The following is a 24,215-nucleotide window of genomic DNA, read 5'->3' as shown; positions in this document are numbered from 1 at the left end:
TGATATGTCATTTACATTTCTATATACAGAAGGAAATTCTTTATTTCAGGTAATGACCTTTACAAGTGAATGTGTGACATTACCTAGACTCGTTGAATATTGATAAGTCACCTGTGAAAGCATATCAACAATGATAATTGGCATCAGGTTTACTCAAGGCCGTCGGAACATGGGAGTGGGTGGGTGCGATCGCATTCCTTTAAAAACACTCGAACATATCTCTTTTTTTATCCAAATATAGCAACGTTTAAATTTTTGAAATTTAAAAAGAGGTAAGGTTTTAATTTTCCGAAAACTAAATAAAACAAGAGAATTCTTCTAGACTTTATTTAATATATAGCCTGATATGCAAGAATACTTCAAGAATTTATGACTAGTAGCAATATTTAATTATGTACTTTATTTACTGATGTATGAATGATCAAATACTTGACGTTTTCTACCCGATTTAAAATCAGCGTGGATAAATATATAATAATAATGAAAAAAGAAAATACAATGACTATTAAATCTTTATATTATACAAAGACATAAATTAATTATGATTTACAGATAGGTATCAAATTTCCTACGGCCACGGTCTATTAAATTATAATTAGCACTATCAACAAAAATTATTGTCAGTCAAAAATCTGTTCATTTCACACGGTGGCAAATGCACCAGAACCCACAAAAATGTATCTACGAGGGGTGATCAAAAAGTCGCGAACTATCTCTATATTTACAAAACCGCTATTCAGATCAGAATGAAATTTGGCACACATATAGTAATAAACATGTTCTATAAAAGCACATGTTACGTAGTGTTTTGCTGGTGAAAATGACATCAATATGTAGATGACTTTTGACAAAAAATGGCTGACTTAGTCGTACTTAGCAACGAAAGGCTATTAAGTTTAATGTATATTTTGGAAATTTCTTTGCAGTAGCATATAATAATTTGTACAAGGTTTATGAAGACAAAACACTTGCCAGAAGTTCAATCATTAATTGGATTGATTGTTTTAGTGGGTGAAGGGAGATGGTTAAATATGATGTTTGTTCTGGTTCCCAGTGAAAGTAAGCTAGGAAGCGATATGTCCTTGGTTGAGCAATTTGCTATGAAAGATAATCAAGTTACGGTTAAAAATATATTTGAATATCTTAAGAACATTTTAATTATTAAATCCCTAAAATACCATCTACTTTAGACTTTAATCATATCAGATATGTTAAAAAGATGGCAACCATACTTTATCCACAATGGAAAAACGACGCATCCAAGACAGAGAAGTCGGGTTGTAATGGTCACCATGCTCATTCTGGGAAAGGATATCCTTATCCACCCATCCTATTGCCGAGATTTGGCCATTTGCGACAAATGGATTATTCTTGTATTAAAAAATAACTTGCATGGTAAGAAATATAAGACTCGAAAAAATCTTTTAGCCTCTGCGAACAGAACGCTACGGAGCATGTCACGTGACCGCCTGGATCACGTGATTCGCGCATGGGCAGAACGGTGGCAGATGTGCATTAAAATCGGAGAGGAATACTTTAAAAATTAACGAACATCGAAATCTAATTTTATTTCTTTTATGGAAGTTATTTGATTAGTTTGCAAACTTTTTTGATCACCCTTCGTATTTCTAAAAAAATTATCTGGCTTAGAAAAGGGGAGGTAGTCCAACCCCCAAGACCCTCGCCGCATCCCCTATTCTAGAAACATAACGAGGATTCTGCTGAAAATCTAAGAACTTTAGTTCATGTAGATCAATATCATACTCAATCAATAAAGAACTCAAAGTGTGAAGACTTTTTTTTATATTTGATACAAAACTCAATAAATATGAAATGTGAAATACTTACAAAATTGTGATAGCCAAAACTTTATCTTGAGAAAGGGGGGGGGGGATCAAACCCCTTGAACCCTTCTCCCCCGATTATTCAATGTATTATGCATATATTTGTACAATTTTTACATGTAAATATTCATATAGGTGTTATTTACTAGACCGTGCACCACTAACCACATGTAACTATTTCTCATTCCCATAAGGAACTTGGAGTAGTGGAAGATGAGATATTAACAAGAACATTAGAATTTATGAGAATACCTGACACCATTTGTTGAATATTTCTTTTAATTAAAATTCTTGTCAACACTGTTGAACATGTGTTTTAATTGTTCCAATTTTGTCACAATAACAACCGATGCTCTACCTTCACAGATTCAGCGTATCTTCCTAATTAGGGATGTCTAGCACTCTTACCCAGAATTGTTTAATGGAAAGTAACTGCATGTAATTCTACTGATAGATTTACTTAGCGCATTAGATTGAATAGTGGTTAAGGATATACAATTGTATATGTGATTAAAATAATTTCATATATTTGCCTTATCTGGGCTTGAATTTAGGAATTTAACGAAATGAACACTTGCAAACAATTCTGCCCCGTTTTAAATTCGTCCAGTCACAAATTTGTTATAAAATTATACGTTTTTTTTTTTAATTCGCCCACCTGTGAATAAGGCAAACTTTTTCCTGTATAAAGTATGTGGAACTATACATATATTTACGTATATAGTTAATAAAATTTTCTCGTAAACTCATGCTCTGAATTGGACTAAAGATTCATGTATTTCCAGAAAAAAACATTTTTAAAACTTTCTCTGTTATTGTTTCATAATCAGCTTTTCCGTGTGTATGCATGTTTTGATGATTTCTGTTTCCTTGACTTTTTTAATTTTTTCTGAAAGGTCTAGATCACTGTCCTTTGTAAGGAACTACCGCTGCATCTTTGATGATGTCGTCACATCCCCAATAATTTTTCTTTTTCTGTGACTCATTGAAAACTCATTGTAATATTCAGTCTTGTTAACGTTCATGTGTACTAGTAAACAGACAGTGTTACTATTGCATAGATCTACCTGTTTGCATGAATTTTAAAAACACGATTAATAAAAGTTAACTAGCTGAAGTTAAAGAAAAGTTATATATACCACAACTATTATAATTTTTTTAAAAAAAGAGAAATTTGCGTTAACGAAAAGGCCACGCATATTTAGGAGCTAGTTTGTGTCTTTTGTAGAGATACTGTATAGCTCCTTGAAAGAGTGTTTTGGAAAATAGAATGAGTGAATATATTTACTTTTAATATAGAGACCAAGCTAATAATAAAAGAGACCTAGATTTAATAATATACATGATATATCATTTATCTGGTTTCAGTTAGTTTTCAATGCACAGTCAACAATTCGTCGTATACCGCATGCAAAAACTACAATAATTGCCATTGATCTCGCTTGAAATAATAAAGCATATGTCACTATATTTACCAGATATGTGTCTAATTTCTATTTGTTTATAGCCAGTTTTATTAAATACTATAAAATATTGAAAAATTTTGGATGTTTTTATATACGCTGTATTACATGTAAAGGCCATGTCCTATACTACGTGCGCTATACATTTTTGGGTCCTTCGAGGAAAGAAACAAACGTAATCCTCTGCCCTGGTTTTACGTTGAAGATCAAAGCTGCGCACTGCACCAAACTCAAGAAAGGATTTTCTGTAAATACTTGTAAAATCCTGATAAACCTGTCTTTCTCTCGCTCAGTCGCTGCATACAAAATGTGTCTCTGATGATGTTATACATATGTATATTATGGGCGATACTAAAAATTATCTATCGTACCAGAAAATTGTAAGGCCAAAGTTTGTTTTTTTTTTGGTTTACGATTTTCTGTCTCAAAAAATGCATTGGGTGGTCGAAAAATAAAAATAAAAATAATTTAGGATTCAACAGTTTCATTTTAAAATACCAGCAATGTTTATTTTAATAAAAATAATACACGTCAATAGTACTTTTAAGTTTTATTGTCTAGATCACTTAACTCTTTTTATTTAATTTTGATTCATTTCTAACTTTAGACTTCAATGTCATTTTCATTTACATATAGTTCTGATTTTTGTTTGTCAATCAGTGCATGGTTCATGATGTTCAACTTCTTTTTGTGCTCTTCAGTGATAAGTGATGTGTTATAAACCTCGGTATGCCCACAAACTAAAAATAAGGATCCAAAATTAAATTAATTTAGATTGAAGAAAAATACAATTTAATTGTTTAACAATATCAAAAGTAATTGACATTGAAATAAAGGTTATAATAATTTGATCATGCAGCTATCAAATTTAATGTTCAACCTGCGGCACAAAAGCCTAATAATTTCTCAATCAAGTCCTTCTTTATATTTTTGTTATGTACCTGCACAGTAGGCAATGCTCATTATTTTCTTAGTAATTCAAAGGGCTTTGATCTCAATTGAGTATGAAATTTGCAAAGATTTGTATATTGAATTTACTTCTATAAATTAACAAATGTTTTATACACATTTGAACTTATCCAGTGAAATACCGGTCAGCGTTACTTCAACTAAGATGTATCTCTCAACACTAAACTGGTCTAACTATTATCCATGGATTTATCAGCCTATTTTGGGAAATACCATTTTTGGGGAATTGGGAATAAATTATCGGCTATTTGATGAAATTGGAAAAAATTTTAAAATGTTACTTAAATCCTGTATTCAGGGGTAATTCATTTAACATTTCAGCATGAACTCTAATTTGGGCAACCAAACGACAATTAAATATGATCCATCTTCATCATACAAGATCAATTATGAATAATAGACTAATGAAAGTAAATTGGACTTCAATGAGTGTAAAGCAGTTATACAACGTAGGGTTGTACATGTGTGTATGAGATTTCAATTTAGATCATATAGTATCTGTTTCTGGAGATTATAAACCTCCTGCATAAATACTAAGTACACATTTTCTAAAAGTCCTCTTTTAATATGTATTAATGCATTGAAAATATATTTTTCTATTTGAAATAATGCCCAAAGTCCTTACCATTCACTCAAAGATCAATTGAATATGTGGAAATAACTTAATAAATCTATATAATTACACAATATCATCATTTTAAGAAAAAAGGAGGAAATTCGGATTAAAAGCTGGCGATGTTTTTACAGTGTTTTTAAACATGTGTTATGACTGTAGCTTTGCTAAATGAGTTAAATAGATGAAAATTACAGACAGTCTGACAATTTTACTTTGTGTTTTTTTCAAAATAATTAAAAATAAAAGCATTGTTCACCAATTGGCAAAAAATACTGCCAAATTGGGAAAAACTGAACTCATTTTCAATTGGGCAATTGTACATGAGAAGGCACTGATAAATCCCTATTATCTATAGGTGTAACCGTGTCTGCTAGGTCGATCAGGGTTGGGCATACACTCTCCAATATTACGGTATGAATTTAGCCAATTGAGACATTGCAATTGGAGAAAGGGATCATGCATCCAAGATTTTATTCACTTTTCCATGCAGAAAAAGTTCTTTAAGTGTATGTCATTGCTTTCAGCGAAGAATTACCTTGTTACACAGCTGTTACATGACAGAACCGCCATTTTTGGTCGGCACATGTGTTTATTTACGGTCACCTAAATGTTTGTAAAGGTCTCATATATTTATAAGCGCTTATTCAACTAAGATGCATTCTAAAATTTAAAACCCACCTGTTCAGCTGAGAAAAATCCGGAAAAATATGTCGGAAAAAGACATTATTTTTATTTTCATGATTGGTGAAAATTAGGGTCGGCGGAATCGTAAACCAAACGAAAAAAAAACTTTGGCCTAATAGCGCAGCATACCACACCAGGCGGTTTTCAGTAAAACGGATATGGGAATTTAAGTCATATGTGACCGGTAGACAATCAAGTATGTTTATATTACAATTCAATATATTCCAGCTTTTCTACACGTTGTACACCCCCCCCCCCCCCAAGTGTAGAAATTGATGACTTAACATGGTTTTTGATAACTTATTACTCTCTTGGGATTGGAAAAAAATCTACCTAAACCTGTGTTTTTTTTCTTTGCCGTATTGATTATCCAGTGCAAAACAGCTGTGGATGTGAAATTTTTTTTAGATTCTTTTAGAAAGCTTTTATTTAGTTTCAAGCCACAAAGATTTCACTTGAAAAAGTTTAGATGAGCATGATAGCTTACTTGGCATCAACGTTTCATTTGTAACTCTCTCGGTAGTGGGACTTTCTGTTGTAATTGACACTCTTGTTGTTGGCTCTATAAACATGAAAACGTGTATCTAATTCCATTGTGAAAAAAAAAAATCAAAAATATTTTTAGGGATAAGGTAAGTTGCATCGAGTGAAAATATTAGTTGAGGAGAATGAATGCAAGTACGTCTATCACAAATTTTTGTTTCCTATAGTTCCTCAATAACATTCTTTAAAATAAATATAGAGCAGTTTTTCCTTTAGGACAATGTTATATTAAATTAAATATGCACTTAGATACTACTTAATTTTATTTATAAATCATGTTTTCAAAGATCATACCTTCCTCTGGTAGACAGTCGACAGACAAATCCTCGTGATGTCCACAGTTATGGTTACCCCAACCGATGTGTGAACACTCTTTTATATTTGTTTCATTTCCACTACATCGTACATCATCTAGCCAGATAAGATCTGTTCCTTGCCCATAACGTGCACAGCAATAGCTCACAGATGTTTGCCTGAGTAATATGTTAAAAAACATTGATTGTACACACAAGTACTCTGAAGTTGACATTAAAAAGATGCTTGAGTTTCTGATTGACAATATCTATGTGGTTTTTGGAGACCAGGTCTTCCAACAATCTATTGGAATTCCCATGGGTACCAATTGCGCCCCGTTATTAGCAGACCTTTTTTGTATTCATATGAAGCAGAATTTGTCCAAAATCTTATACGTGAAAAGAAGAAAACACTTGCTTTGGCCTTCAACTCGACATTTATATATATCGACGACGTATTGTCAATTAACAATGGCTATTTCCATTCTTAAGTCGATACGATATATCCTGGTGAGCTTGAGATAAAAGACACCATAGAGTCTGACACATCTGTTTCATATTTGGATATTTTACTTGAAAAAGACGCTAATGGTAATCTAACAACCAAGCTTTATGATAAACGTGATGACTTTAACTTTTCAATCGTCAACTTCCCTTACTTATGCAGCAATATACCTTCATCACCTGCATACAGGGTATATATCTCTCAGTTGATTCGATACGCAAGAGCATGCTCTACGTATGTACAATTTCTAAAACGAGGTAAATTATTGACAAATAAGTTGATGAAACAAGAATATCAGCTGTCTCGTTTAAAGTCATCATTTCGTAAGTTCTATGGTCGATACAATGACCTTGTCAGCAAATACAATTTACCATTGAGTCAATTGCTGACTGATGTTTTTCATACTAATTGTTAGGCCATTATTTACACTGAATTGTCGACGGATTTTTCCGTTATTTCCCGATCATGACAAGGAGCACACGGCGGGTGTGACCGGTCGGCAGGGGATGCTCACTCCTCCATGGCACCTGATCCCACCTCTGATGTTTGGAGGTCCGTGTTTGCTCTGCTCCTATTTTGTATTGTTTAATGGACTTCTGAGCTTGAATACTGTTCGTAATCTCCATATATTTCATATAGACACACCTGAATTAACTTTTTATACATTAATAGTCTTTATATTATCATCTTCATCTCAGCAGAGTATTTTTTCAACCAGAATATCCATTGCAAACATGAGCAAAATAGTTGCTTCTTGCTCTAACACGTCTTACATGTTGTTTCACTACTGATTGACAAAATCCTTTTCTAACTTTTTGCAATGTACAAAATAGAAGACTATGCTTTTTTAAACCAAAAAAACATAGTTTTAAAGTGATATGTAATGTATATACAATGTATGATTAATTCAAGTATTCATGCTAGATAAGAACATAAAGCAATCAATCTGACTTAAAATGACAAACATATTCTTGAATAACATACCAGGGAAAGCCTAAAGTACGGCATACTACTTCAGAGAATCTGTTTTTCGATCCATCAGCATTAAATGAATAAAAATCATCACAAACTGTTCCCCATATTCCATTATAAAAAACCTCCACTCTACCCTGATAGGGAGTGTTTCCACCAACAAGTCGGACTGTAATGTCTATATAAAGAAAGAGAGAAGAAAGGAAACAGACAAATAAAATTCCAATAACCTTCTTAACTTTTCTTCTATTGATTATTGATGCGTCGATTACTAGTATATACATGTAACCATGCGAAGCTCAATATCGTCATTATCATCATACCGTGAATCTTGATAGCATTCTATTGAACTGAAAAGATGGATAATTTGTACAGGACATTTGTTTCTAGTAGATATAGTTTTAGGTGTAAGATATATTAAAACATTTACAAATAAATCAGAGAAAATACACTTACTGATTTAGATTAAAAAAAAGCGTCAGAAATACTTCAATTATATACAAACTCTGATTAATAATATATTGCAAAATAAACATGTGCACGATTGTATTTTTTAATTTTCAGTTGAAAGTAAAAAAAAAAAAAATTCTAAATGAAGCATGTAGAGTGCAAGTCTCTGTATAGTGATGAGCTATTTTTCGAGAGGGAACATGGGTTCAATTTATCATATGTAGGCAATATATATTTTAAAATATATCATTTTAAAATATCTATTTCTTTTGTTTAAATTATTTTCCAGTATACAAGGAAAATCTGATTTGGATTCGGATTTGAATGTTATTTTTATGTATATTGTAGAAGATTTGATTCATCAAAAAGTGCTTTGATTTTACCTCGTGACCTGCTTTTGTTGGTTTAATTCACTTCGTATAATTTCTTAAAAGAATTAAACAAGAAATGAAAATAATACATCAACAAATTCATGTTTTATCATTATTTTTAGAAGTTTAATTAGAATGATGAGTATACATAAAACTTTAACATTTTCAAAGGGGGCTGGGGTTGGATTGAACAATAACCTCTTTTTGAGGCGTCATTGATGACTCCGTTAAAATTTAAACTGGGGATGCGATAATGGATTCCACTGATTGCTTCAATTCGTATACACTATTCTCGGTAGTTTAATAAAAAATTCCTTTCATTTCATATGAATTTTTCACTCACGTGAAGAAATGCCTGTGCAAAAATGATTTTTTGTGTATTGAATTTAAAATGTTATTATTTAGTTTCAAGCTTTAAGGATGACGTTTACTTACATGTAGATGATAAAAAATTACGGTTATTGGAATGAAAATCCACATATTGTTCATTGTAGACTTATGATTGTAGTGTAATTATTCCCATAAAATAATCAAGTCAACAACCTTCTTTTTAAGATAGTAGCCCAGGAGTAATTCTAAAAATATACCTCATTTTTTAATCACTAACTGTGATCAATATTTTCTTTATAAGGAAAAGTAACAAGTGTCAAAAGAGAAAAAAACCCATGAAGTTTAACAAACGTATTATTTGCAAAAAAAAAAAAATAAATAAAGATCAAAAATAAAATAAACTTCAAAATAATATCTCAAGAGACTAAATATTTCGTAAAAATAATGAAAAAATTAAAATTTTCGAGGAAATTTCCTTTGCTTCATCATAATTGTATAATTGTTCGTGCATATTTTCTTCAAATAGGAAAACATTGAATTTTAATATTAGTTCTGATTTAACATGGTTAATTTGTCATGATTTAAGAACAATTATTGGTTTAAGACATCGTGCTTAAGCAATATGTGTCTGTCAAATAAAACTCGAGTAAATGTCATCTTTAAAAATGATATGAATTTGCATAACACATATCTTACTAGGTATCAACGTTTCATTTGTAACTCTCTCAGTTGTGGAAGTTTCTGTTGTAGGTGAAAATCTTGTTGTTGACGTTTCTGTATTAAAATATCAGAAAAGGTATGTAATTTAATGTGGTAAAACAAATTAAAAACAAAAGGCCCATCGGCCACAACGCTCACCTGAGTTCTTTAGCCCTGTTCTTCAAATTGAAAGATGCAATACAGAATGTAGGCTATTTATGGCCCCTTCCTTACTCTAGGGGGTCTCTGAATCAATACACAGTGGGGATGCTTCAGTATTAAAATCACTTACATTGCCTTGAAATTATGGAGAAGAAAATCCTTTTCCTGTATACATGCATTATATAAAATTTAATCCTGATATAAGCCATCTCTAACCTGGATTTCATAATTTGAAGAAAAAAATTCAAACAACATGGGAATGTGTGCAATGAATGATTTTAATGAGTTTCTTTGGAAGCTTTTTAAAAAACTTACATAGTTATATATATATATATATATATATATATATATATATATATATATATATATATATATATATATATATATATATATATATATATATATATATATATATATATATATATATATATATTTCATAGTTGCATGCGAAACTTTGATCCCCTATCGTGGCCCACCATACCTGCAGGGGCCTAAGTTGTACAGTTTAAAATCTATACTCCCTCTGGAAGCCTTCACCTAAGTTTTTTCTTTTCTGTTTCAGTGATTCTTGAATAGAAGATTTTTAAAGATTAATCTTATATATATATATTGCAATGCAAAAATTTGATCCTTTTTTGTGGCGTCACCAACCCGGGATCCCTGATGAGAATTTTAAATTCTACATTATGTCTGAATGCTTCCAAATAAGTTTCATATTTTTTAGTCGAGTGGTTCGTGAGAAAAAAGATTTTCCTACATATTTCAATGTGCTCCTTTATCCCTTATTGTAGCTCTACCCTACTTCTTGAAGTCATGATTTGAACACTTGAGAATCTATAATTCCTCAGGAAGCCTTCATATAAGTGTCATTTTTTTCCTACTCTAATGGTTCTTTAAAAGATTTTAAAAACTCTAATATATTTCAATGTAAAGCTTTGATCTCTTATTGTGCCCCCTCCCTGACCCGGGGGTTATGATTTGAAAATGTTCGAATCTACACTTCCTTAAGAAAGCTTCCACCTAAGTTTACCCTTTCTAGCGCAGTGATTCTTGGGAAGATTTGAAATATATATATATATATATATATATATATATATATATATATATATATATATATATATATATATATATATATATATATATATATATTTATATATATATATATATATATATATATATAAAATGTTCTTTTGTTTGTTTTCTGAACGTAAATGTTTAACTTAAAGCTTATTTAATCACTTAAACCGATAAAGATTAACATCATATCTTACTTGGCATGAATGTAGATCTAGTTGTGGACTTTAGAGCTTGTGTTATTGCTGTTTTTTTTTAAGATTTAACGATGAAAACCACGATTTGATAAATATTAACATCATATCTTACTTGGCATGAACGTAAATCTAGTTGTGGAAATTGGAGCTTGTGTTGTTGTTGTTAAAGCTTCCGTCAACGTTGTTGTCGGTGTTGGAGATTGTGTTATGGATGACATCATTGTTGGACCTCGTGTTGTGGTTGTCGTTGTAGAAGCTTGTGTCGTGGTTGTCGATTGAGGTTTTCTTGCGGTTGTTTTTGTTTGGGCTTGTGTAATGTTTGTTGTCAATGGAAATTGTGTCGTACGAGTTGTCTTTGTTGAAGACTGCATTGTGGGTTTCGGTGGTGCTTGGGCTGTGGTATTTGCTGTCTGAGTTTGTGTGTTATTTATTGTGTTTTTCGATGTAATTGGAGATTGTGTCGTTGTGGTAGTTGTAGACTTTTGTGTTGTGGTTTTCGTTGGAGTCAGTGTCATAGTTGCCGTTGTTGGAGATTGTGTTCTGGTTTTTGCCGTTGTAAGAGCCTGTCTTGTGATTGTTGATATCAGACCTTGTGTCATTGTTGCAGATGTTGTTGTGGTTGTTATCTTTGAAACTTCTGTTGTTGTCACAGTTTTTGAGCTTTGCGCTGGGGTTGTCGTTGCTGTTGAAACTGGTGTTTTAATCGTTGTCGCTGGTGCTTGTGTTGTGATAGATGCTGTTTGAGTTTGCGTCATGTTCATCGTTGAAGGATAGTGAAACGTGGTAGTAACTGTTGGACTTTGTGTCATGGTTGATGTATTTGGGGCTGGTGTAGTCGAAGCTTGTGTCTTTGTAGTTGTTCCTTGCTCTGTTGTTAGGGTGTGCGTTGTTATCGATGCTTCTATGATAGATAAAAATAAGTCAAACATTGTGTCATTACAGAAAATCAATGCAGATTACCTGTGAAACTTGTTTAAATGGTTAAAGCTAAATTTATTATGAAAACGTTATTTTTAATACTGCATCAAGTAATGCTACATGCATTTCAGAGTTCTAAACTAATGCAGCAAAGATCGAATTCATTACCCAATCCAAGAGGCCCATATGGGCTTTGCTTGTCATCTGAGCACCATAAATACCACTTAAGTCTCACTTTGAAAAAAAAAAACTCAAGAGGCACACATTTCGAAGTTTGATGAGAACTCGATAATCATTATCATTTTAATGCAGTTTGCCTCAAGGGCGTTTAAATTGAAAGTAAAGGAAAAGCTGTATGATAAATTTGAATGTAAACTTAGTCAAACCCGGAGTTTGATCCCTCGACTCGATCGAATTATATAATACTTAAAGAAGGTTAGCTGCTGATTATAATAATTATAACAACTTATCTGCAAGATATATATAAGTAGAGAAGATTTTTAAAAATATAATAATTCATTTTCAAAATATCAAAACCCAACCTTGGAGTCTGAACCCGGAATCCAGGAAGCTCGTTGTTTTTATAATCGGGTTAACAGTTTGCTTTGAAGATATACATGTCCATAGGTAAAATTTATTAAAAACAAGATATGTTTGTGAAACACTTATGCCCCCCCAAATAATTGAAATTTTTCTAAGTCCAAGGGGGGGGGGGAGGGCATTACTCTGTTAAAAATTGTTCGATCGTACCCAAATCAAAACTTGACCTAGATATTTTTGTGATAAATCTGTATACCAAATCTCATTTCAGTATGTGCAACCTCTGGGAAGAAAATGAACGGAAACTGCTAATAATTGAATTTTTTCTAAGTCCATGGGACCTTCCTCTGTTAAAAATTGCTCGATCGTACCCATATCATAACTTGGCCTAGATATTCTTACGATAAATCTGTATTACAAATTTCATTTCAGTTTGTGCAACCTCTGCCAAGAAAATAACGGAAACTGCAAATAATTGGAATTTCTCTAAGTTCAAGGAGCATAACTCTGTCAAAAATTGCTCGATCGTACCCAAATCATAACTTGACCTAGATATTCTTATGATAAATCTGTATACCAAATTTCATTTCAGTTTGTACAACCTCTGCAAAGAAAATGAACGGAAACTGCAAATAATTGGAATTTTTCTAAGTCCAAGGGGTTTATGATAAATCTGTATGCCAAATTTCATTTCATTATGTGCAACCTCTGAATAGAAAATGAATGGAAACTGCAAATAATTGGAATTTTTGTAAGTCCATGGGGCATAACTCTGTCAAAAATTGCTCGATCGTACCCAAATCAGAACTTGACCTAGATACTCTTATGATAAATCTGTATACCAAATTTTATTTCAGTTTGTGAACCTCTGCGAAGAAAATGAACGGAAACTGTTGGTGGACCGACCGACAGACAGACAGACAGAACGACCGACCGACAGACAGCAGCAAAGCAATATACTCTCCCTTCTTCGAAAGGGGGACATAAAAATATCGCATTAGTTTTGACAGCTTCGACCGCATCTATAATGCTCCAGAAAGAAGAGATAATGAAATTCGTTATTATTTCCCCTTTACCCTTCGATATTTTATATCAATTTTTTTTCCTAAGAAAAAGTTGACAATGTTTTTTAAAAAAAAATTGACGCAAAACGCATGACAATGGACAAAAACAGGTAGCAAAAAAGGTCACCTGATTGTCTCATGCAAAAATGTGGATGAAAGTATATGAACATGTATCTACATGTATAGTTTTTTTTTATTTTGTGAGTTGTTCCTGGAATGAAGAAATCGAATTAAAAATTAAAAATCATTTTACCCTCTGAACATCTAACAGAGGCATCTTCCTGATGGACACAATTATGAGTTTGCCATCCATTATGTGGACACTCCTCAATGTTTGTCTCTGATCCACGGCAATTTACATTGTCTAACAGAATAGGACCCGATCCTTGACCGAAGAATGCAGATCCAAAGCTCTGAGCGTTTTGTCTAAAATTCAATATTTGAACCAAACATTACGTCAAGGTCATAACACACTTCTAGTTCATTACACACCTCAGGACATCAACAACATTGAACACAATACGAACTTTGTATTAATTTTATAAAAGATATAACAATTCATTCTAAAATAGGATTGTTTTGGTCATATAACTATGCAAAAGGACAATTTACTACTAACACTAAAAAATAAACCTATGCAAGTTTCTACTCTTGATTGATCAAAGGTACATTTGTTTTAAAGAAGTCTTTTTAACATGTACATTAAACTCAAACAAGGAAAAGTCTAAATTTTGATATTCAATAAGAAGATGATTAAATCAATAATTTAATGGATTATACCAAAGACATGGAATTAAATCATGACGATTTGGGCTACACAAAAAAGAATATACGCACGTGGGATATCCCAGAGACCGACAAACCACCACACTATCTAAATCATCCCAAGCATCATCACAAACTGTTCCCCATACTCCATTACGGTATATCTCTACTCTACCCTCGTATGGAGTCTGTCCTCCCACAAGACGCACTGGACTGACTGTGTGAAAAGTAAGCATAAAAACCTACTCTCACTTATTTTATGAATATTAGATAAAAACATTCTGGAATCTGAAACTATTATATTTCTAGATGCATTTTAGAGCTCAACATAAACGAAGCTTATATGGAAAGTGTTACAAGGAGATACCACCACACAATTAACAATTATCAATTTAAAAAATGATCCTACACAATCCAGCTTGACATATGACAGACGCATCTTCATGATGGCCACAATTATGATGTCCCCACCCGTTATGATGGCATTGTTCAATTCTTGCCTCTGTACCAGAACAGTGAACATTATCCATCCAAATAGAGCCATTTCCCTCACCAAAATATGCATTACCAAATGCTGATGGATTTATTCTGTAAAGAATAAGTGTTTTATTAAATTTTTTATATCTTTAACCTAAGACTGACAAGATGTGTTTGTGAAACACTGATGCCCCCGTATGGTAGCTTATGGCGAAGGTTAAAGTTTCTCAAATGCAAGTCAAAGTCCAGGTCAAGAGATAAAAAATGTTGATACCCAAAGAAAGGTCTTGTCTCAAGGAATATACTTGTGAAATATGAAGGCCCCCTTACACCAACTGTTGTAAAGTTATGGCGAAGGTTAAAGTTTTTTGAAAGTAAGTAAAACGTCAAAGTTAAGGTCAAATGGTGCCCAAGGGTAGGTCTTGTCACAAGTGATACATGTGTTCATGAAATGTGAAAGCCCTAGAACCAAACGTTCAAATGTTAGGGGCAAAGTTAAAGTTTTTCCAAAGTAGGTCTTACTCCAAGGTCAAGGTCAAAGGGTCAAATTTGTTGGTATCCAAAGGAAGACCTTGTCACAAGGAATGCACATGTGAAGTATGAAAGCCTTAGCACCAATTGTTTTAAAGTTATGGTCAAGATTAAAGTTTTTCAAAAGTAGGTCAAACTCAAGGGTCAAGGTCAAAGGGTCAAAGATGTTGGTATCAAAGGAACGCCTTGTCACAAGGAATACACATGTGAAGTATGAAAACCCTAGCACTAACTGTTAAAAAGTTATGGCCAAGGTTAAAGATTTTCAAAATTAAAGTAGGTCAAACTCTCAGGTCAAGGTCAAAAGGTCAAAATTGTTGGTATCCAATGAAAGGTATTTTGAAAAGGCATACACATGTGAAGAATGAATGCCCTAGCTTCAACTGTTCAAAAGTTATGGCCAAGGTTTAAGTTTTTTCAAAAGTAGGTCAAACTCCAAGGTCAAGGTTAAAGGGTCAAAGTTGTATGTATCCAAAGAAAGGTCATGTCACAAGAAATACACATGTGAAGTATGAAAGCCATAGCACCAACTGCTCAAAAGTTATGGCCAAGGTTATTTTTTTTAAAGTAGGTCAAACTTCAAGGTCAAGGTCAATGGGTCAAAGGTGTTGGCATCTAAAGAAAAATCTTGTCACAAAGATTACACATGTGAAGTCTGAAAGCCCAAACACCAACTGTTCAATAGTTATGGACAAGGTTAAAGTCTCATAAAATTTTGCAAAAGTGGGTCAAACTCCAAGGTCAAGGTCAAAAGGTCAAATATGATTGTACCCAAAGAAAGGTCTTGCCATAAGAAATATATGAACGCCTTACCTCCAACCAATCAAAAGTTATGGACAAGGTTAAAGTTTTTGCGGACAGCCAGACAGAGAGACAGACAGCTAGACAGACAGACGGACGGACAGGGCAAAAACTATATGCCCCCGAATCTTCGATTACGGGGCATAAAAAGCATTAAAACAGGATACATGCATTTACAAATTCAGCTAAAACAGTTTTTTATACTTCCTATTTACATAAACAAATATATAAATTTCCAAAGGTAATTTCAGCCAAATTCTCAATGAGGCGATGATTTCAAATAAGATTTTGTTTTCTTTGATATGTATAAAATATGAAGATCTACGTACTTTTTAATTCATTGAAGCTAAATAATTTACTTTTCTTTCATATTCATTATCTGGCTCTTCAAGTTCTTCATTTAATGCAGTTGCTTTATGAAAAATGGTTTATTAAGATTCATTATATTCCAAATATGTATATAAGTCTTCACGAATAATTCGATCGATGTTTTCGTAAAAAGCTCGAAAAATAAAACTATCAATATGCACAGGAAAAACTGAATACCTGATACTGTAAACGAAAAACACGAAAATTGAAAACTAGATAAGCGCACAATATGGTAAAATAAAAGTTAAACCTGAAAGAATATATGATAGGATACATGCACGATAGATATGTCAACAAAACATTGTGGCCGCTTTTCATATAAAAACAATGAGTAAGGATGAACAATATAAATTTGTTTGTTTGTTTATTGTTATTTAACGTCCCTCTCGAGACTCATATGGAGACGCCACCGGTGGAGAGCTGCAAATTTTGACCTATGCTCGGCACTTCGAGTCAATGAGCAACGAGGGATTTTTTTCGTGCCAGCATCTAATGCGACACGTGACCTCGGTTTATACGGTCTCATCCGAAGGACCGGTCTCCACGTCCCATAGTGGGATTCGAATCCGCGACGTAAGGATCAACTCCTTATACGGTGACTCTAGAGCAAACGCTCTAACCACTGCGACACGTGGGCGACTCAACAAAATATAAAGCAAGCCCTAATTTAAAGAAACTACAGTACATAAGGAAGCTTTCCCATACGCTTTGGCTTAACCGGTTGTTCTTGTAATTTTAAAATGATACCGCTATATTTTCTATGTTTCATAAACAACTCCTCTTGAAAGAAGGCATGTCTCTTTATTTGATCAAACATGAATTCTTTCCATCCAAGAATGCTTTGAGGTGAATTTAGTTGAAATTTATAAGGTGGATCAAAAGAAGAAAGTGAAAACATGATATTACAATATACACATAACAGACGGGCACTTGACACCCTACAATCAGAAAAGTTCACATGATCCTTTTATTTAAGTTAGCCTAAAAGTTGTTTTTATTTATATTTATGTTTACGTACACAGAAAACCCAAGGGATCGACAGACCACTGCAGCATCTCGGTAATCCCAGGAGTCGTCACAAACAGTCCCCCATTCTCCGTTGTGATATACCTCCACTCTCCCTGCATAAGGGGTTTCTCCATCAACAAGACGTATGGCAGTGACTGAACAAAAATAAAAAGGTGTGCATAATAAAAAAGGCTTCAAACTGAATAAGCAATCAATTTGCGTTTTCTTCAATTCTTCAAATTTTCAACATTTTTTGAAAATAGAATATGTTTTTGAATAGAAAAATAAATTCAGGAGAATATAAAAACTACCAAACACTAAATATTTACAGTGTTACATGTTTAATTTGAAGTTTATAAACAGTTGTGAACAAAGAAATCCGGAGCGCTATGAATTGGTCATTTTAAGTGCTTTATATATATATATATATATATATATATATATATATATATATATATATATATATATATATATATATATATATATATATATATATATTAAAAATATTCAAATATATAAAAACATGAAGAACGAGTAAAACAAGCGCTTTCATTTCTTCTTCATGATGTTTTACAATATACTCATGGTAACGTTTATTGTGACGTTACATGAGTATATTGTAAAACATCATGAAGAAGAAATGAAAGCGCTTATGTTTTTTTTTTTTGATATGTTTGAATATTTTTCATATTTATCACCGACCACTGTTATTTTTCTTGGATCTATCTATCTATCTATCTATCTATCGATCGATCGATCGATCGATAAATCCAAGAAAAATAAAAAATAATACATAACACAAGAATGATTTGGTTAAAAAAAATTCTTCTACATCTACCACAATTTCAAAGCAAAAACAATACATATCTCTTATCAGAATGTAAATCATACGACATAATACACTTATATAAACTGAGAAGAATTCGCAACAATATGCCCATGGACCACACCGCTTAACTTTGCACTGTGGCTGGCTAGGAAAAAAGCCGAAATCAGTTCAGTATTGAAAAGTATCTGGTGCACATGAACAAAATTTACCCTAGATATGTGACTGATTTAATCAATATATTTACAAATCGGTTGCACTTAAAAATGAAATGGAAATATGAAAAAGAAGAACAAAGTGTAACAAATTAATTAATGTATGCAAATTCCGTGCTTTGTTTTGCTTTCGATAAATAATCACGCCAAGTTTGAGCGAGGTGATCCGGATGACGAGAAAAAAAGTTGCAAGCCTTCTCTCTTTTTATGTATCAGTTGAAAATGATATATTTAAAAACAGTTTATTGTGAGAAAAGGATTACATGTACATTATCGATAAAATACAGTGCACATTAGAATACAAAAATAGGAAAAAGGTGTTTCAATCCCACATTTAAAAAGAATAAGAAATGGAAAGGGGGATTTCCAAGTGCCTTTGCTCTGCTCACACAAACCCTTGACCAAAAACATTGTTTTATTTAAACTGAAACTAGATCGTAATTAGAAAAACATGCCAGTTTTAGTCCTAACAAATATGTGATTACCATTAAATAACCCAGTGAAAGACTTGTTTCAGTTTTTTAGTTAAATTTAGCTGACTTTATTACCGACTTCCAATATTGTCTCGCATTTTCTGTATAATTTGTTTACTCTGGTTGGTCAATAGTAGAGGTCAGCAGAGTTCAAAATGTGTAATCTCACTAGACGATAGTAAACCGCGTCAAAACTTGTGGAGCGGTGTGAATCAGAAACCCTTGATTTTGGGAAGATGCATATCAATATGACCAATCATTGCTTTGATGTTCTTGAAATGAAGATTTTTAAAGAATTATCCTAATATGTATTCCTATGTAAAACTTTCATCATTCATTGTGGCCCCGCCCTACTCCCTGGGGTCATGATTTCAATCTACACTACCTGTGGATGCTTCAATATAAATATGACCAATCATGGCTTCGCTGTTCTTGAGCAGATTTTAAAATATTTTTCCGATGTATTTCTATGTAAAACTCCTATGTAAAACTTTGATTGTCCTTTGTGGCCCCGCCCTACCCACAGAGTCATGATTTGAACATGATTTCAACAGACTTGAATGTCTGAGGATGCCAGAGGATGCTTCTTTATAAATATGATCAATCATGGCATTGCCATTCTTGAGATGTTTTTCAGATATAGTCCTACATGTTGTCCTATGTAAAACTTTGATCGTCCATTGTGGCCCCACCCTATCCATTGTATCTACACAACCTGAGGATGCTTCCATATCAATAGGACCAATCATGATTTCGTTGTCCTTCAGGAGAAGATTTTTAAAGATTTTTTACTACATGTTCCTAAGAAAAACTTTGATGGTCCATTGTGGCCCCACACTATCCCCAGGGGTCATGATTTAAACAAACTTGAATCTACACTACCCAAGCATGTTTTTTATATCATTATGACCAATCATGGCTTTGCTGTTCTTGAGAAGAAGATTTTTAAAGATTTTTCAGATACACTTCTATGTAAAACTTTGATCGTCCATTGTGGCCCCATCTTATTCCGGGGGGGGGGGGGGTCATGATTTGAACAAACTTGAATCTACACAACCTGAGGATCCTTCCAAATCAATAGGACTAATCAAGGCTTTGCTGTTCTTGCGAAGAAGATTTTTCAAGATTTTTTCCTATATATTTCTATATAAAACTTTGATCCCCCATTGTGGCCCCACTCTACCCATAGGGGTCATGAATTGAACAAACTTGAATCTCCACTCCCCAAGCATGTTTTCTATATCAATATGACCAATCATGGCTTTGCTGTTCTTGAGAAGAAGATTTTTAAAGATTTTTCTGATGCACTCCTATGTAAAACTTTGATCGTCCTTTGTGGCCACGACCTACCCCCATGGGTCATGATTTGAACAAACTTGAATCTACACAATGTAATAAAGGTTTCAGATAAGTTTCAACTTTTCTGGCCCAGTAGTTCTTCAGAAAAAGATTTTTAAAGATTTTTCCTTATATATTCCTATGTAAAAATTTAATCCCCCATTGTGGCCCGAACCCTACCCCCAGGGGTCATGATTTGAACAAACTTAAATCTACACTACCTGAGCATGTTTTCTATGTCAATATGACTAATCATGGCTTTGTTGTTCTTCAGAAGATTTTTGAAGATTTTTTACTATATGTTCCTATGTAAAACTTTGATCGTCTATTGTGGCCCCACCCTACCCCCGGGGTCATGATTTGAACAAACTTGATTCTACACAATAAAGGTTTCAAATAAGTTTCATCTTTTCTGGCCCAGTGGTTCCTGAAAAGAAGATTTTTAAATGATGTCACCAAATTCTCACTATTTCTTAATTATCTCCCCCTTTAAAGAGGGCGCGGCCATTCATTTGAACAAACTTGAATTCCCTTCACCCAAGAATGCTTTGTAGCAAGTTTGGTTAAAATTGGTCAAGTGGTTCTGGAGAAGTCGAAAATTTGAAAAGTTTACAGACGAATGGACAGACGGACGCCGGACAAAATGTGATCAGAAAAGCACACATGAGCATTCAGCTCAAGTGAGCTCAAAAACCAAAGAATTTTCACCACACAACTGGAGATTTATGTGAAGAATGGACATCTGTTTAACAGATGACAAACCTCAAAAACCAAAGAATTTTCACCACAGAATTGGAGATTTATGTTAAGAATGGACATCTGTTTAACAGATAACAAACCAGGCTGATGTAGAGATAGATTGAAACTTCTAGAGTTAAATATTTTATTCTTTTTCTGCTAAAAACATTGACTTTTTTGTATTTGGTAAACTAACCAGATTGCAAAGAACTGAAATTTAATAGAAACTGATATAAATTCTCACAAAACCGATTGCGTACCTGGCATCCACCATTCACTTGTAGTCCCTGGGGTTGTTTCTGTTGTAACATGTGCTGTTGATGTGGAAACTGTTGAGGTTTCTATATAATTATAATCATACCAGGAATAACAATAACAGCTAGATAATAAAATATATACAGCGTTTGTAAGAAATGTTCAATTAAAAATTTCAATCTACAAGATGCATTACACTAAAATAAGGGGGAATTTGGAGAGCACAAATCTAATTCAATCTTTGAAATATAAAATTAATTCAAATGATTTCTTTTGAAGTGTAGAAATTCCTGATGCGGCGAGATATATGGGGGATTGATATTATCAAATAGGACACCTAATCTTTTCAGTGTATTTGGCACTTTAATTATAAATTAATAGCATATTACTGATATAATACAGAATCAGATTTGGAGGGAAGCATCGTTGAAATACCTGGAGGGGAGAGTGTACAAAAAAACCCCGACATTCTAAAAAGTCTATACCCCCATGCATGGTCACGACCAAAGCTCATTTTAGCTTTAGGCTGAGATGAGCTACAAGAAAAAAAAGCCGTTTCAAAAATTTTATGTAGTAAAAAACCTTGTTTCTCCTTATTTTCCGTAGAGCTTGACGTCGAATTGCATCATTATATATGTTAGCTGAGGATAAGGAAAACAAGATCTTATGTCAGATGTATGTCAATAATGTTATTCCTTATCATTTGCCTTACACTATATTTAGAAATGCAACAATCTTCCATAAGCACAAAGTATTATGGAATTTAAAGGTTAAGCCCTAAAATACTACCCAGTTTCGACTGGCCTTCGTGTTTTTTCTATAGATCATACTCTCTTCTGGTGCACAGTTGATAGACAGGATCTCGTGATGTCCAAAATTAAAAAAAATATATTGCATTAGTTTTGACAGGTTCGACCCCATCTTTTATACTGCAGAAAGGGGAGACCATTAAATTCATAATTATTTCTCCTTTACCCGTAGATCTTTTATATCCAAATTAGTTCAGTTCTTCTTGAGAAAAAGTAAAAAATGTTCAAAATGTTTGACGCAAAACAACGGCTAAAAACGGAAAGCAGAAGGTCCCTGATGTCTAGAAATGTGGATGCAATATATGACCATATACATGTAAGTACATGAATAGATTCTTTTATTCTGCGACTTGTTAATGGAATAAAGAATTCGAATTAAAATCATTTTACCCTCTGAACATCTGACAGAAGCATCTTCCTGATGGACACAATTATGAGTTTGCCATCCATTATGTGGACACTCCTCGATGTTTGTCTCTGATCCATGGCAATTTACATCGTCTAACAAAATAGGACCCGATCCTTGACCGAAAAAAGCAGATCCAAAGCTCTGAGCGTTTTGTCTAAAATTCAATATATGAACCAGACATTAAGTCAAGGTCATAACACACTTCAAGGTCATTATATACCTAACAGTCATCAGCAACATTTCTTATCACAATGCATAGTTTGTATAAATTTTCTAAAAGATATTCATTCAAAATACATTGAATATGATATAAACGTATGTAAACCGAGGTCCCGTTTCATGGCAGGCGTTGGCACGATAAAAAACCCTCACTGCTAAATGGCCCGGAGTACCAAATAAAGGTGTAAATTTGAAGCCCTTCACCGGTATATGGTGATGTCTCTATATGCGTGAGAAATACTCGAATGGGACGTAAAAAGCATTAAATCATAAATGTACGATTTTTTGGTCATATTTTCATGTAGAAGGGTAATTTATTACAGCTCTCCACCGGCAAGTGGTGGCTTCTCCATATGAGTGAAAATTCTCAAGAGGGACGTTAAACAATAAACAAACAAACAAACAAAGACAGGAAATATAATCATGACGAATTATTGTTTTTATGCATTTTTTGCATGGCAGCTTCAGTGTCTCAATATAACTATAATATCTAATTTGAAGTGTTTATATTTTTGAAAAAAAACATTTCAATATGAACAAAAGAGAGAAAAATAAGATACTGAGTAGTTAAATAGTAATTTTTATAGTTTGGTATGTGTGCAATGTGGCTGTTTTGGCTATACAAAAAAAAGAATATACACACGTGGGATATCCCAGAGACCTACAGACCACCACACTATCCAAATCATCCCAAGCATCATCACAAACTGTTCCCCATACTCCATTACGGTATATCTCTACTCTACCCTCGTATGGAGTCTGTCCTCCCATAAGCCGCACTGGACTGACTGTGTGAAAAGTAAGCATTAAAAACAAATCTCACTTATTTTATGAATATTAGATAAAAACATTCCGGAATCTGAAACTATTATATTTCTAGATGCATTTTAGAGCTCAACATAAACGAGGCTTATATGGAAAGTGTTACTAGGAGATACCACCACACAATTAACAATTATCAATTTAAAAAATGATCCTACACAATCCAGCTTGACATATGGCAGACGCATCTTCATGATGGCCACAATTATGATGTCCCCACCCGTTATGATGGCATTGTTCAATTCTTGCCTCTGTACCAGAACAGTGAACATTATCCATCCAAATAGAGCCATTTCCCTCACCAAAATATGCATTACCAAATGCTGCTGAATTCATTCTGTAAAGAAAAAGCGATTTATTAAATTTTGCTATCGTTAACTTAAGACTGAAATGCATTAAAACAGGATACATGCGTTTGCAAATTCAGCACTTTGCAGAAATTTGAACTTCCAATATAGAAATTTCC

General features: G+C 33.2%; 1 protein-coding gene across 1 annotated transcript in view; it reads right to left on the bottom strand.

Annotated features, from left to right (window-relative positions):
• Window positions 1–24,215, bottom strand: part of LOC133196319 (uncharacterized) — a 134,558-nt gene that overhangs the window by 22,448 nt on the left and 87,895 nt on the right. The window contains exons 27-35 of the mRNA XM_061332231.1: window positions 23,908–24,086; window positions 23,571–23,715; window positions 22,690–22,862; window positions 17,656–17,800; window positions 14,884–15,047; window positions 14,532–14,676; window positions 13,948–14,120; window positions 7,902–8,058; window positions 6,414–6,592 (exon numbers count right to left, since the gene is read on the bottom strand). Coding sequence (XP_061188215.1) covers window positions 6,414–6,592; window positions 7,902–8,058; window positions 13,948–14,120; window positions 14,532–14,676; window positions 14,884–15,047; window positions 17,656–17,800; window positions 22,690–22,862; window positions 23,571–23,715; window positions 23,908–24,086 — 1,460 coding nt within the window. The remainder of the gene's footprint in view (window positions 1–6,413; window positions 6,593–7,901; window positions 8,059–13,947; window positions 14,121–14,531; window positions 14,677–14,883; window positions 15,048–17,655; window positions 17,801–22,689; window positions 22,863–23,570; window positions 23,716–23,907; window positions 24,087–24,215) is intronic.

Source organism: Saccostrea echinata, unplaced genomic scaffold (genome assembly GCF_033153115.1).
Source record: "Saccostrea echinata isolate AGI-Se365-2 ecotype Australia unplaced genomic scaffold, CSIRO_AGI_Sech_v1 ptg000001l, whole genome shotgun sequence".
In the NCBI taxonomy this organism is placed as follows: domain Eukaryota; kingdom Metazoa; phylum Mollusca; class Bivalvia; order Ostreida; family Ostreidae; genus Saccostrea; species Saccostrea echinata.
This window is presented reverse-complemented; position numbering and strand designations above follow the sequence as displayed.